Genomic DNA, 12,493 nt, shown 5'->3' with positions numbered 1-12,493 from the left:
GTCCCCCAACCCCTCCCTGAGAGTCTCTGAAATTATGGCTGTGTGTATTGCATGCAGGAACTTTGAGTCTTCTGAGATTAGATTTCATATCTGAGCTTTCCCAAAACTAAATTGCCCCAAAGCTGATTATAGTCATGTATGGTTCAAGCTGATATGTCAAAAGCATTTCTCTGCTTTGTGAGAACTAATTAAATGGAGTATCTTTGCTATGAAGAATGAGAAATTGATTTACTTGCTAATGGCAACTTTAGTATTTGTACATTTTTAGCTCTGTTACTATTTTGGGACTTTGAAAGGCTTTGTGATGGGCACGATTAAGTAATATTGGTGTCTGATATTGCAACAGTAGTTTAAGGTTGAGCAGCTTACACAGAAAGTGAAACTGGTTTTTTTTAAAAGTCAAACATTTAAAGTGAACAAAGCTAATTTGATGTGGGTAATTTTAAAATACTTTTGTATAACTTTTGGGGTAACATGATGTTAGGGAAGGCAGAATTTCTTGAAAACATTTATCATCTTTAGTCATATAATTCTAACTTCTGAGAATTAACTTCAGAAACAATTGCTGCAGTCGTTAATCTTCCTTACAAATTGGCCTTGAAACAGCTTATTCAGTAGTCTCTGTGGGGTCATATTAATGCTGAAAAACTGTAGGTGAGGGAGACCCAAGCACAGTAAATCTTGCAAAGTTCATGATGTCCTGCAGTACCCAAGTCTAGTGCATTTGAAATCTTTTGCCAGCATGTGTCAATATGTAATGTTAGCACATTGCAACCTCTCCCACCCTAAATTCAATGTCTACTGCATTAGAAACTGAGAATTGTACGTCATGTACTAAAAGTAAGCTTTCAGCTGGTAACCTGTGTGTGATGGGGTGGAGGAGAACATTTATAGATATTTTGTGAAGTGTATGCAAACTGAAGTTAGTAACAGAAAGCAATTCCTGTCAGTATTTGCTGATACAAGACCTGTTTGCCATGTTATCTGCATCAGAATTTCTGGGTTGACTGACACAGGTCGATAGTATTTTAATTTTCCTCTTGAAAGCTCTTTTGACAGGGGCAACAAACTGTAAGGCTGGAGCCCTTGTTGGCAAATTAATCTGTGCAGGGAAGCCCTTCAGTCAACCATAGGTGTGCTCTCTAGGATTCCAGTTTAGTTGATCCCAAGGACAAATAATTCTGTAACGCAGGAAGTGGAAATGGCATAATAATACTCAGTTAAGCAAGTGTCAGCAAAATTAAATTTCTCTGTGCTTTCTCTTAATATACTTGTAATGGTAATGAGATGTTAGATAAAATAGCTGATGATATAAATGATTTATGTCAACAGATTAATCTGGTACATTTGAAGACTTCAAGAATATACATAAACAGTTGAAATGCCATTCTAATTTGCTTCTGATGTTTACGTTTTTGTACAACGTAATTACAGTAGAAGAAAGTATTTAATTTAATTTTAGTCTTATTTTTTGTCTAGAATAATGTGTTTTCTGGTAGTGGGATGACAAGGAGGAACACTTACGTTTGTGAACGTTCTTCAGATCGCTATTCTGCAATACAGAATGGGAAGGACAACAGGTATTGTTCAACTTTTCTTGCTTATTAATTTGGGTACGAGAACTGAGGCACAGAAGCAGCAGGTTATGCAATTAATCAATATCATTATGAAGCATGATGTGTGATACATAAAGATCAAGTGTACGTTTTCATCTTGTCTTCCACTGCTGTTTCTGTGTTTGTGCTGAAGTTTTTAACTAAATGTGTCAATCGGCCTTTGCCTCTTAGAATGGAATCACATTTATTACCAAGGATTGTCTTCCAACACAGAATAAAATAACTGTGCTATCAACTAATTGCTAAGTGGGCAGATATGCTGTGGAGAACTTCAGGTGGATTGCTCTGACAGTGTTGCTTGATGCTTTTTCATTTCCCCCTATAATAGCTCAAAAAGCTGACATTGTTAAAACCTGTCAGTCATTTTCAATACAACCTTTTGGCCTGAATAGTATTTTCATAGTGATGGTAACCAACTTGTGTCTTTATATGAGACAAAAATTATGCTCAGTTTAGCATGTTTTGTTAAATAGTATTGTATTTAACAATGCCACAGTTACTGGTTTTTTTTTTTTTCAAATATACACTTTGTTCACCCTTGTTGTTAGTTAAACCCTGTACCTGACTGAGAGATGAAGTACTGGCTTTAATGAAGAGTAATAAAATCTGGAATTGTTTTTTAGATTCAAGTAACAGCTCTTATTCTGATGTTTTTTAAGCTATTCAAATAAAACAGGAAATGTAAAATGAACAAAAATCCATAGCAGGAGAGGACATAATCTAGTAAACTAGTTTGGTTTTGTTTTCTGTCATAGAGCTTTAATTTTTTAATGATGCATGTAATATTGGAAATAAGAAAAGTATAGGGTTATTCATCTATCATAAAATGATGAGCTATGGAACCTGTAAAGTACAGCTATTTTAAAAAGTTTTTAAAGTGCTTTAAGGAGGTACAATAAAAAGCAGAAAACTAATTTTCAGTATTAGTTTCAAATTATTGGATGGGTGCTTTCAAAAGTGTCTTCCCAAATTTTTGTGTAATGTTCAAAATATTTGAAACTAGGGTATTAAGAATCTTTTTTTGAAAAGAAAGAAAATAAATGTTTTTTTGGTATAGGGTTAAAATATATGCTACAGTATTTTTTTCTGATCTCACAAAGATAGGTAGTTTTTTTTGAAGTGGTTTAGTACAAAGAACACTTCAAAAAGTAGGGATTTTACTTCAAAGTTTTGCATTTTACAGTATAATTTTTTTCTATATATAGAAAAAACATTTCTGTATAAAGGTTCTTAATCCTGTTCCTTTCATTAGTGCAATGAATATCGTGCTCAGCTCTTTGGGCATATTCTGAGAAATGAAGAATTTTTCTGAGTTTTATATGCTTTCCTACAAGACATTGTGTTGCAGTTGTATTTGGATTTGGTGCAGATGAATGTCTTGTGTCATTGAACTGTTAATCTGAACTCTTTACCTCTTTGCTGCTGGTATTATTTAGCTCTGGGACCGTAGTTACTAATACATTATTAATGCAATTTCACTTAGGCCTGTAGAGGCAAAGCTGTAGTTTGCCTTAAGTCATGTGACTTTTCATTTAAAAATTAATAACACAATAGTTTTGCCACTACTTTCATCTTTCTTGCCACTTTAGAAAGGAGAAATAGAAGTACCGATAGAAGAAACTGTACTTTGAAAGGGTTGACTCAGCCCAGCAGTGGCTGGGATAGTCTAGAGGAGAAGTACAAATCAGTCCTTTAAAAACACAGTCACTTCCAAGTGATAGTGCGACAGCAGTTCCAAACGTTTCCAGTTTTAGATGTTTGTTTTAACTGCAAATAGAGTTATCCACAAAAGGAGAGTTTATTTCATCAGTCTCTTTATGCCTTTTGCAAATTTCTTTTTCAGTATTTTTTTCTATATCTTCTTTGTAGTTTTTCTTTATTACTTTTTGTGTGTAAGCTTTAACCTTGGGAGGAATGAAAAGGCCTAACTTAACATGTGTGGTGAATTGATTTATGGATGAACATCATTTTCCCAGAATTCTGTACTCTTTACTTTAGCCGACTAAGGCAGTCTGGTCACTCAGTCCTTCTAGTTACTTAAACAGCACTTGCTGTGTTCTGAAAGAAGAAATCATTTAAAGGCTTTTACACTAACCTTTTTTTTTTTTCCTTTCTCTTTGTCCATCTCTCCTGCCTCGCTGCCATGGCAAAAGCCTGACAGAAATGTCTGCGAGTAGCACATCTTCTGGAGGCTCTGCAGTAGCCTCCGTATCCACGCGCCCTCGGCATCAAAAGTCCATGTCTGCCTCTGGTCATCCTATAAAAGTTACGCTGCCAACCATCAAAGATGGTACTGAAGCTTACAGACCAAGGTAGGAAATGGGTGGTTATTTCCTTAGTGCTGTGCACTTCAAAAATGCTGTTGTTCAGTTCACGATAGGCCTCAGTATGTTTGTAACCTACTCAAAACTGTCACACTGCATTCTGTTCTGAAGCAGTAGCTTCCTCCAGTACTGTGGGTATTACAGGTGATTTAAACCTGGTTTTGTTCATGACAAACATGTTTGCACACAGTTAAAGAAGTTACTTGACTGCCTCCCTCTGGAAACTTTTGGGAAAGTCAAAAAAAATTTGACTGCTTTAGACAGGACCATATAACACGGGCCACCATAGATTCAGATAAAGTACTGAAAATGTTAACCTCTCTGATTTTTAGATTGCTAAACACATTTGTGTCTAAAAGCACCATAGTGTAGTTGTTCTTACCATTAACTGCCTGAATAGCTTTACACATTTCTTTCTGACAGACAATTGCTTAAGAAATGTCCATTAAGTTTTTTGGGAGTGCTTGTGTTAAAGGTTTTGATGAACACATTTTTTTTTAGAAGAGAGCTGGGAACACTTCCAGATTTTGCTACAGAGTTTTCTGCCTTTTTCCTTTGTCCTATTATCTGTGTGTACTTTTTTTAACTACTCTTAATACTTGAGATAATATGATTTTACAATGAAAATATTATTTGATTTTACAATGACAATATCTCTTGATAATTTCTAAGTATGAAACATAAAAGCAAATCAGTGGCAGATTCAGTTTTTAAAATAAAAAGAATCAAGAGTGGGGTTCCTTTCCTGCCTTCGAAGACCGGTTGTCATGTAGGAGAGTTTTTAGCATAGTCTTTCTCTTTATTCATGCTTCTGTTTTCCCAGCAGTGCAACTCAAAGAGTGCCTGCTGCTTCCCCATCTGCTCATAGTATTAGCACTACCACTCCAGACCGAACCCGCTTTCCCCGGGGGAGTTCAAGTCGAAGCACTTTCCATGGGGAGCAGCTGAGGGAGCGGCGTAATGCCACTTACAATGGACCACCCGCCTCACCATCCCATGAAACCGGTGCTTTTGCACATGCTAGAAGAGGGACTTCAACTGGTATAATAAGCAAGATAACTTCCAAGTTTGTCCGCAGGTTAGTACCTCGATATTTTTAAGACAAAAAAATTTTTTAAAAGCCCAGCCTGTAACCAAGGGCTGTAATTGCAAAGTCTTTGAGAATGTACAGTTTGTCTGAAGTAAATATAAGTTTAGATAGAATGCTGCTTGTCTGGTGTGGTCCTTCCAGAATCTGCCTTGTTTTACTTCTCTGTATATATTGTAGCCATTATGTTTGACCAGCTCTCTGACTTCTTTATCTTAAAGGAGCAAGAGAATGCTGCTCAAAAGGAGTATTTGCTCCTGCTTTACAGCTAAAATACAAAGATGATACAGTTAAAATCAAATTAATTTAAATACTGAAAACAGGGATTTCAAAATGAGTCATTATTTAATTTTTACTATTGTACTTTTTTAATTGGGTGCAGTTTGTTGCAAGGGCTGTATTTACAATGATTTTATTACTGTGCTTAGAAGGAATAGGTATTATCAAACTATTTTGGGGAATTCTGAAGTCTGTGAAGAAATGAGAAGCTTAGAAGCAGGCAGAAGTCTGGATGTCTGGAAGCAATATTTCAGTATCATACACATTCTTCTGTCAGCAGCTTCTTGCAATTTAAGTTCAGGATTCTGAAAGAAGAAAACCCACACATCCTGAATCTGCATTCATTCCTGCAGTGATGCTAACAGTAATAATACTGTGAGGAGAGTGCTGGGAAAGATTTTCAAATATACTGTTTAATATCAAGTAACTGCTGAATTAGCAGTCATAAAAACTTTCCTAAAAGGGGACTTAATTTTCAGTTTGCCTCTTTCTAACAGTGATTTACCTATAATTCTTAAACCTGTTCATTTATGTGTCCATACTGCATTATTGACAATTTTACAACAAAATTATATGCTGGAAATTTATCTTTCCCTTACAGAATCATGCTGTTATGTACTGAATTCTATCATTCGTGTGTCGGGGAAGAAAAAGATAAAGTCAAGGCTACATTAAGCTCGTAGTTGCAAATTTTTAAGGAAAATATCATGAATTGCATAAGGTGGTACTACAAGAGAAAATAAGAAAGCTAGAAAAAAAAAATGCAGTCATGTTCTTCATAAAATTGATTTCACCTGATGAGCTGATAGTGCATCAGTGTGTGTCTAAGTAATAGTTCCTATAATGATCTAAAAAAAAAAGGATAATAATTATTTTCTTTTTTCAGAAACCTGAAGATACAGGACTATGATCCTCCATTATTGGTATCTCCAGCACCTACATAGGTGCAAGGAGAGAATTGTCCTCTGGTTTTAAAGGGGGAAAAAAAAGTTACAGCAAATTAATCAATTGTAGTGTCAGTGTAGGTCTCTAAATGAGACGAAGGTATCTTCTGTTGAGTAACTAACCAATTTAAAGAGTATAGGCTGGGTTTTTTTGTGTTATAGCTGATTTTTATTTGCGAGGAATGGTATCTTGCTGCCTTTTTTTTAAGAGAATTAGTATTTTCATTATGTTAAACCACAGTATAAAAAGAGTATTGTAAAATGTGTTTAGAATTAACATATCTTAAATTGATGTATCTGTAGCAGAGAAGACTTTTATACAATTTCCTATTATGTTTTATAGTGTTAAAAGTATATTTTCCTGTAGTGAAGGCCTTGTAGGGGATGTGTTTGTTTTGTTGCTGGTGATAGTGGGGTGTTTTGGTGTTGTTTTGTTGTGGTTTTTATTTTGTTAAAATGTGTGTTGTTTGAGACTTAGTGGCTGGGATTACATGGGTGGAGGTTCAGGGTTTTGTTTTTTGCTGTTCTTTGAGTTGGATCACATAACTGCATGCCTTTAACTTCTGTACTGTTCAGGAAATAATAGTTTAAAGCATACTTTGACTAGAAGGTGTCAGGGAAGACTTTTTTTACTAACATTTGGCAAAGGTAAATGCCTTTTCTGGTAAGTATATAAAATCATGCATAATGAGAATGCTTAGTGAATAGGGTATTGCAGTACTTTGAATCAATGGTTTATGTCAAGCAATACTTCCCTGATGTTAGTTAATAAAGAATTGGTGTTTTGAAGGTATTAAATTAATAGATAATTGAAATTGGGTGCTAAAATGTTTGTACAGCAGCACTTGGAACATACCCAGGTGGCTTATACAATGTGTGGATATATTTCAAGCTGCTTCATACTAAAAAGACATAACAAAATAGTTCCTTGTAAAGCACAGCTCTAATTCAACAAGACAGAGATATGTTTAACCTCAAGCTTGCCAGCAATCTTACTGAACTCAATGTAACAGCTGATTTGCTTAACCAGATGTTGAAGTAACCTTTGTGAACTGGGCTCCAAACATTTGGTCTCACAAACTCTTAGGCACATGTTACTGTTAATTATTCGAGTGTGCTTAAGCATAGGCATGTCCCGAAGTGCTTTCAGGACTGAGGTATAAAGGCCTGACCCACAAGGGTGCAGAGTGGAGCCCCCCTGGACCACCTTGACTGACTGCTCCTCTGTGCTTGCTGGAATTACTTGTGGCCGTTGCTCTGTCTGCAGCAGGTTGAGAACAATGTGTTAATTTTACTATCACTTTGAAAAAAACCAAAAACAACCAAAACCAAACAATTACATGCCAGAGTTGGAAGAAGTTAAGGTATCATAAAGGGAAACTAAAATTACAGCTGTGAAAAAGTACTATTAAACAGTATCAGACTTGACATTATTATACTCTTCAGTGGCTATTTAACATTGTTCTAGGTGTAGGTTTTCTTAACTTTTATTTTTCACCTTTATCATTGAATCTCAACCTTAACTTTGTTTTGAGGGATCCAAGTGAAGGCGAAGCCAGTGGCAGAACTGACACCTCAAGGTGAGGAGTCACTATTAATACTTCGCTCCTAGGTCTTTCGCATCAAAGTTTAAGTGATTTCTTAAAGACTCTTAATCAGGATGTAAAACAGAATAGTGCTTAAGTAATCTGTATTTCAAAAATGTTTTTTATTTGGGGGGAGGGGGTTTTGGTGAGGCCCTTTATATCCCTCTTTATATTCCTTTATATCTGCTTTCTTGCGAAGTATTTAATATAAAATTTTATGTAAGCATATTTCTTTAAATAATAAAGCCCCTTGTAGGAGTTAACCAATCATTTAGGCACTTCAAATCATGTTTTGGCTTAATAAATATGTAATGGTGTTTACTTTTGGGTTCAGTAGAAAATGTAATATATTTTCTGTGTGTCTGTGTGTAGATATGTATCTGTTAAATTTTTACTATAGTTACATACTGTGCTCATTGCTAAAGCTGCTGTTTGCCAGAAGTAAACACCTTATAGTCCCTGAGGAATGAATGTCCCTTGCACTGAGAAATAAAACAAGTGACATTCAGACGAAAGGGGTGGTGACTGCCAAATATTGACTTTGTATGGCAACCACTGTGCACAAATCTGTAGGTGCTTTGTTAGTAATAAAGCATTCCTTCATGTGCTCATTTTCCAATGTATCTGCTCTTCGCCATGTTTCAGCATTTGGTTTTGCATTTTTGGTGTGCTTAAGCACAGTGCATAACTCTTTATTTTTCTGCTCTCTAATGAACAGGCATTGTAGTTTGCATTCTAAACTGGTCACTTACACAAAGTATCAACTTAGTTTTCAAAAAAGAAAGCCTCTATTAAAAAAAAAACAAAAAACAAAACAAAACTAGCACGTTTTTAACAGGATACACTGTATAATACACAATGCATTTATCTAAGTTAGCCCTTTTCAATTCAAAGTCTATTAGCTGACATTCTTGGATGTGGAAAGGGAAAAGAGATTAATCAAGTGTTCAAATGAAACGAAGTGTGAAGTTGCTTTCAGCTCTTGCTTTCATTCTCTAGCTTTCTCTGCTTTTTGTCATCCTACAGTGTCTGTTTTGGGCTAAAAAAGTCATTTGAGATCTTACCTCTGCCATGCTCTGTCTCTTAATATTGATGTGGTTCTCTGGGGATCACACTGAAAGTTAAATTAAAAATGCTTGTTTTGACTCCTCTCTGAATAATGACGGTTTATAGACTTGTCAAAATGAGAACAGCACCCCTTTCCCCAGTGACAGATGGGGAGGCTTCAGCATCATGAGTACCTGGGACAAGAACAGATGTAGCTGACTGTGGAGTGACTTTAAAATGAGTGCTGTTTCTCAAAATGCTTTCTACAGTGGAATAAGTAATCTACTTGGTAAGGAAGCATCAGATTAAGAACGTTAATTGGAAATGACTCTATTGCAATTTTGTCCAAGTCATTGTATCAAATAAAATACTTTGTGTTTACATGTCGCTGTTTCTTCTGTGGAAAAGCTGCTAGCCCTGTACTCAAATAGTGATATCAAGTTGTTTACAACCAAATTACAGCACAAAATTCTGCTTCATCAATTAAAATAAAACATGTTATTATAAGGTCTTTTGACACAGAGAGAGGTCAAAAATACGTAATAAATGCAAAAGGGGGAAAAGGTGGAAAAGAGGGGGAAGAAATTACTGAAGACTTGTGAATCACAGGGTGGGTTTTCTTCCTCTGCTGCTTTTACAGTATAATTTAAGCTTCAGGATTGTGTCCCTCAACTTCAGTTTTGTTGGTGTATGGCATGCTCCAGATCATGAAATCAGCAGAACTTCAGTCATGCTTTTACATAGATTCCACTTTTCTTTGGAGCAGTATGGAGTAACGTGTGTCCACTGCAGTTACCATTGCACATGTCGCCATCAGAAGGTTGTAGAGCAGGGGTTTCCAAACTTGCTTTGCTTGTGTGCCACTACTGTGGCACAGTACTGTGCTGAGGCACATGTGTGCAGGAGATGGGGCACGACTGTTCCAGCAGCATCCATTTAACTCTCAGAATTAGCTTGCATGTGACTAATGGCGGGTCAGTCGCAGTTTAGAAACCCCTGGTCAACAACTGTATTTCCCTCTTCTGTCTCTTGGTTATACTGCTTTTGGTTTTGACTTTTCTGTATGTGACTCGTTCCAGGAGTGTTTCTGGGGAGCCAAAAGACAGAGAGAAGGAGGATAGTAAAGATTCGAAGCCTCGCTCCTTGCGGTTCACATGGAGTATGAAGACCACTAGTTCTATGGACCCGAACGATATGATGAGAGAGATTCGGAAAGTGTTAGATGCGAATAACTGTGATTACGAACAAAAAGAGAGGTTTTTGCTCTTCTGTGTTCACGGTGATGCGCGACAAGACAGCCTTGTTCAGTGGGAGATGGAAGTCTGCAAGCTGCCACGATTGTCGCTCAATGGAGTTCGTTTCAAGAGAATATCTGGGACTTCTATCGCATTTAAGAACATTGCATCCAAGATAGCGAACGAGCTTAAGCTGTAAAGAGAACCTAAATTCTTTGGGATCAGGGAAGATTCATACATGATCTACACTTTGAATGTACTGGTTACGCCTAATGTGATTGGCCTGTGAAACTCCCCATGTAGAAATTGCCCTTATTGCAATAAGGTTATACATAGTTATTCAGAATTGTAAAGTTAAATCCAGTATGACCTATATTAAATAACTGTAGCTAAAGAAGTTATGTTCACATGTACAGGTAAGTATATAGAGCATTCTGTTCATTTTATGTTCATAGAGTTGTATAATAAAAAGATGACTGCTTAAATCCAGATCTTGTATAGTTGTCTAGATTTCTGCACAGAAATGTATGTTTGATGCTTTGAGTTGGAAAAGTTCTTCCCTATCATTTACAATTTTGGTGGTTTTATAAGTCTTACCTCTACCATGCGTTTTTTAAAAAACTTGTGTCCTGAGTCAAATGCACAATTTCACAACTGTAGCATGACCGTTTTTAATTATTTAAAGGTTGTTCATTAATTGAACCAAAAGTCGAGGAAACTGGCTTTTGTTCTACACGAGACTGTTCCTGCTTATCTTTGGCTCTTATCCTTGTTATTGGACAGTGTTTAGTTGAAAAAAGAGACAAACTTGTTTACAGTGTTGGCACTTACAGTTTAGAATCTTTGTTCTGCCTTGGGCCAGCTCAGAGCTGTGAGGGAACAGAAACCAGGCATAAGTGGTGTTCTGTCTGCAAATTCCAGTCCTTACTCCCGTGGCCCATTAACAAATGTAGCACCAAAATGGAGAACCGGAATTATTTCATTTGAATATCATGGTGTAAAATATCACTTGTTTGCTGCCTTCAGAATACTACAAATTCCATTTTATGGAACTATATTAACATTGGGACTGTTTAATAGCACAAGATAATCTGAAGTGTTGACCAATTGTATAAGTTAATAATACCACCTCAGGAATTAGCTTGGCTTTTGGAACATGTGCCCCCCAAAGAGTACATGCAATTCCACGTAATATTTTACAGCTAAACATACATTGTTTATAACGATAAATTGTTGATTTATGCTTTTGTGGTTGTACAGTTTGTTCCCATGTAACCTGTTTGTGTTTAATATTTTACCAGATTTCTTGTATTTATTCCACATCATTATGCCTGTAACGTGCAGCTTTGTAATTAGGCACTTGCCTACAGAAAAGAAAAAAAAAAAAAAAACTGCCCCACATTTTTTTCCTTCATCATTAATGATTATAAACTGTGTAAAACCACTAGTACTGGTACATTTTAATACTTGTTCTTTTGTACTGAATTAACCATAGAGGTTGGTTGTGCAATGTTATTTAATGTCGTAATTACTGTAATATCAACATATGGGCCCCATCTGCACACTCTTGTGAAGAATAGAAAATTCATTAAGAAATTGTCACTTTAAAAATAAAAATTAAAAAAAAAGCTGTGGTAAACTCTGTAACCCTAAGTTAAAAGGCTGTAAGTGTAGTAAATGTGCCATTCTCTAATGGCTTCTTGACCGAGATGGACTTTACATACTGTACTGTGATGTAGCTTTCCTATGTAACAGTTATGTTCGGAAATGGACGTGTATTGTTGCCTTAGAAAAAGGGTGGTGTTTGGAAAGAAAGAACTGTAGCCCCTTTTCTTTTTTTTTTTTCTTTTTTTTTATCTGATGTTCATTGAAACAAAATCTGATGCAAGTCATCTTGATTCACTGGTGCACTCTATTAAAACTTACTTGAACAGTTCTCATACTAAAATACTTGTTGTTTGCCCTTTATAAAAGTGCAGTAATTACCATGGGTACCAAAATAGTTTAAAGGTGCACAGGCTTCATCTTCAACATCGTGTGAATTCAGGATTAGCTTTGCAGCGGTTCGGTGATCCTGTGCTGTCAAGAAACTGTCGGTGGTTTAGGATTTCTTAGAAATAGATGTCCAAGAGCTTTTCAGAAATTCACCAAAAATCAGCCTTGCGAGGGGGTTTTGTGTCTGCTCAATTTATCCATAAATGTTCAGTTATCCTTGAAAATACACAACTGGAACACAACCACGATGCTAATGCAAGGTTTTGTATGAACTTAGTCATGAAACAAAACCCTTCACCTTTTCAGAAGGTTCAGTGGAAAAAATATAGGTCATGCTGTAAGACAGTAGATTAAGTACTTAGGATAGCTTCCTGCTTTAC

The 12,493-nt window shown here is 36.1% G+C and overlaps 1 protein-coding gene across 5 annotated transcripts in view; it reads left to right on the top strand.

Annotated features, from left to right (window-relative positions):
- MARK1 (microtubule affinity regulating kinase 1) overlaps positions 1–12,066 on the top strand; it is a 59,260-nt gene extending 47,194 nt beyond the window's left edge. For 2 of the 5 annotated variants that reach the window (XM_027896184.1, XM_027896189.1), the window contains 5 exons: positions 1,480–1,580; positions 3,770–3,928; positions 4,764–5,018; positions 7,786–7,830; positions 9,963–12,066. In XM_027896184.1, coding sequence (XP_027751985.1) covers positions 1,480–1,580; positions 3,770–3,928; positions 4,764–5,018; positions 7,786–7,830; positions 9,963–10,317 — 915 coding nt within the window. In that variant the 3' untranslated portion in view covers positions 10,318–12,066. The remainder of the gene's footprint in view (positions 1–1,479; positions 1,581–3,769; positions 3,929–4,763; positions 5,019–7,785; positions 7,831–9,962) is intronic. The other 3 variants (XM_027896185.1, XM_027896188.1, XM_027896187.1) reach the window with 3 other exon arrangements.
- The last annotated feature ends 427 nt before the right edge of the window (positions 12,067–12,493 follow it).

The sequence above is a fragment of the Empidonax traillii genome, unplaced genomic scaffold, assembly GCF_003031625.1.
Source record: "Empidonax traillii isolate 1590-97213 ecotype Southwest subspecies unplaced genomic scaffold, ASM303162v1 scaffold485:size756489, whole genome shotgun sequence".
Classification (NCBI taxonomy): Eukaryota; Metazoa; Chordata; class Aves; order Passeriformes; family Tyrannidae; genus Empidonax; species Empidonax traillii.
This window is presented reverse-complemented; position numbering and strand designations above follow the sequence as displayed.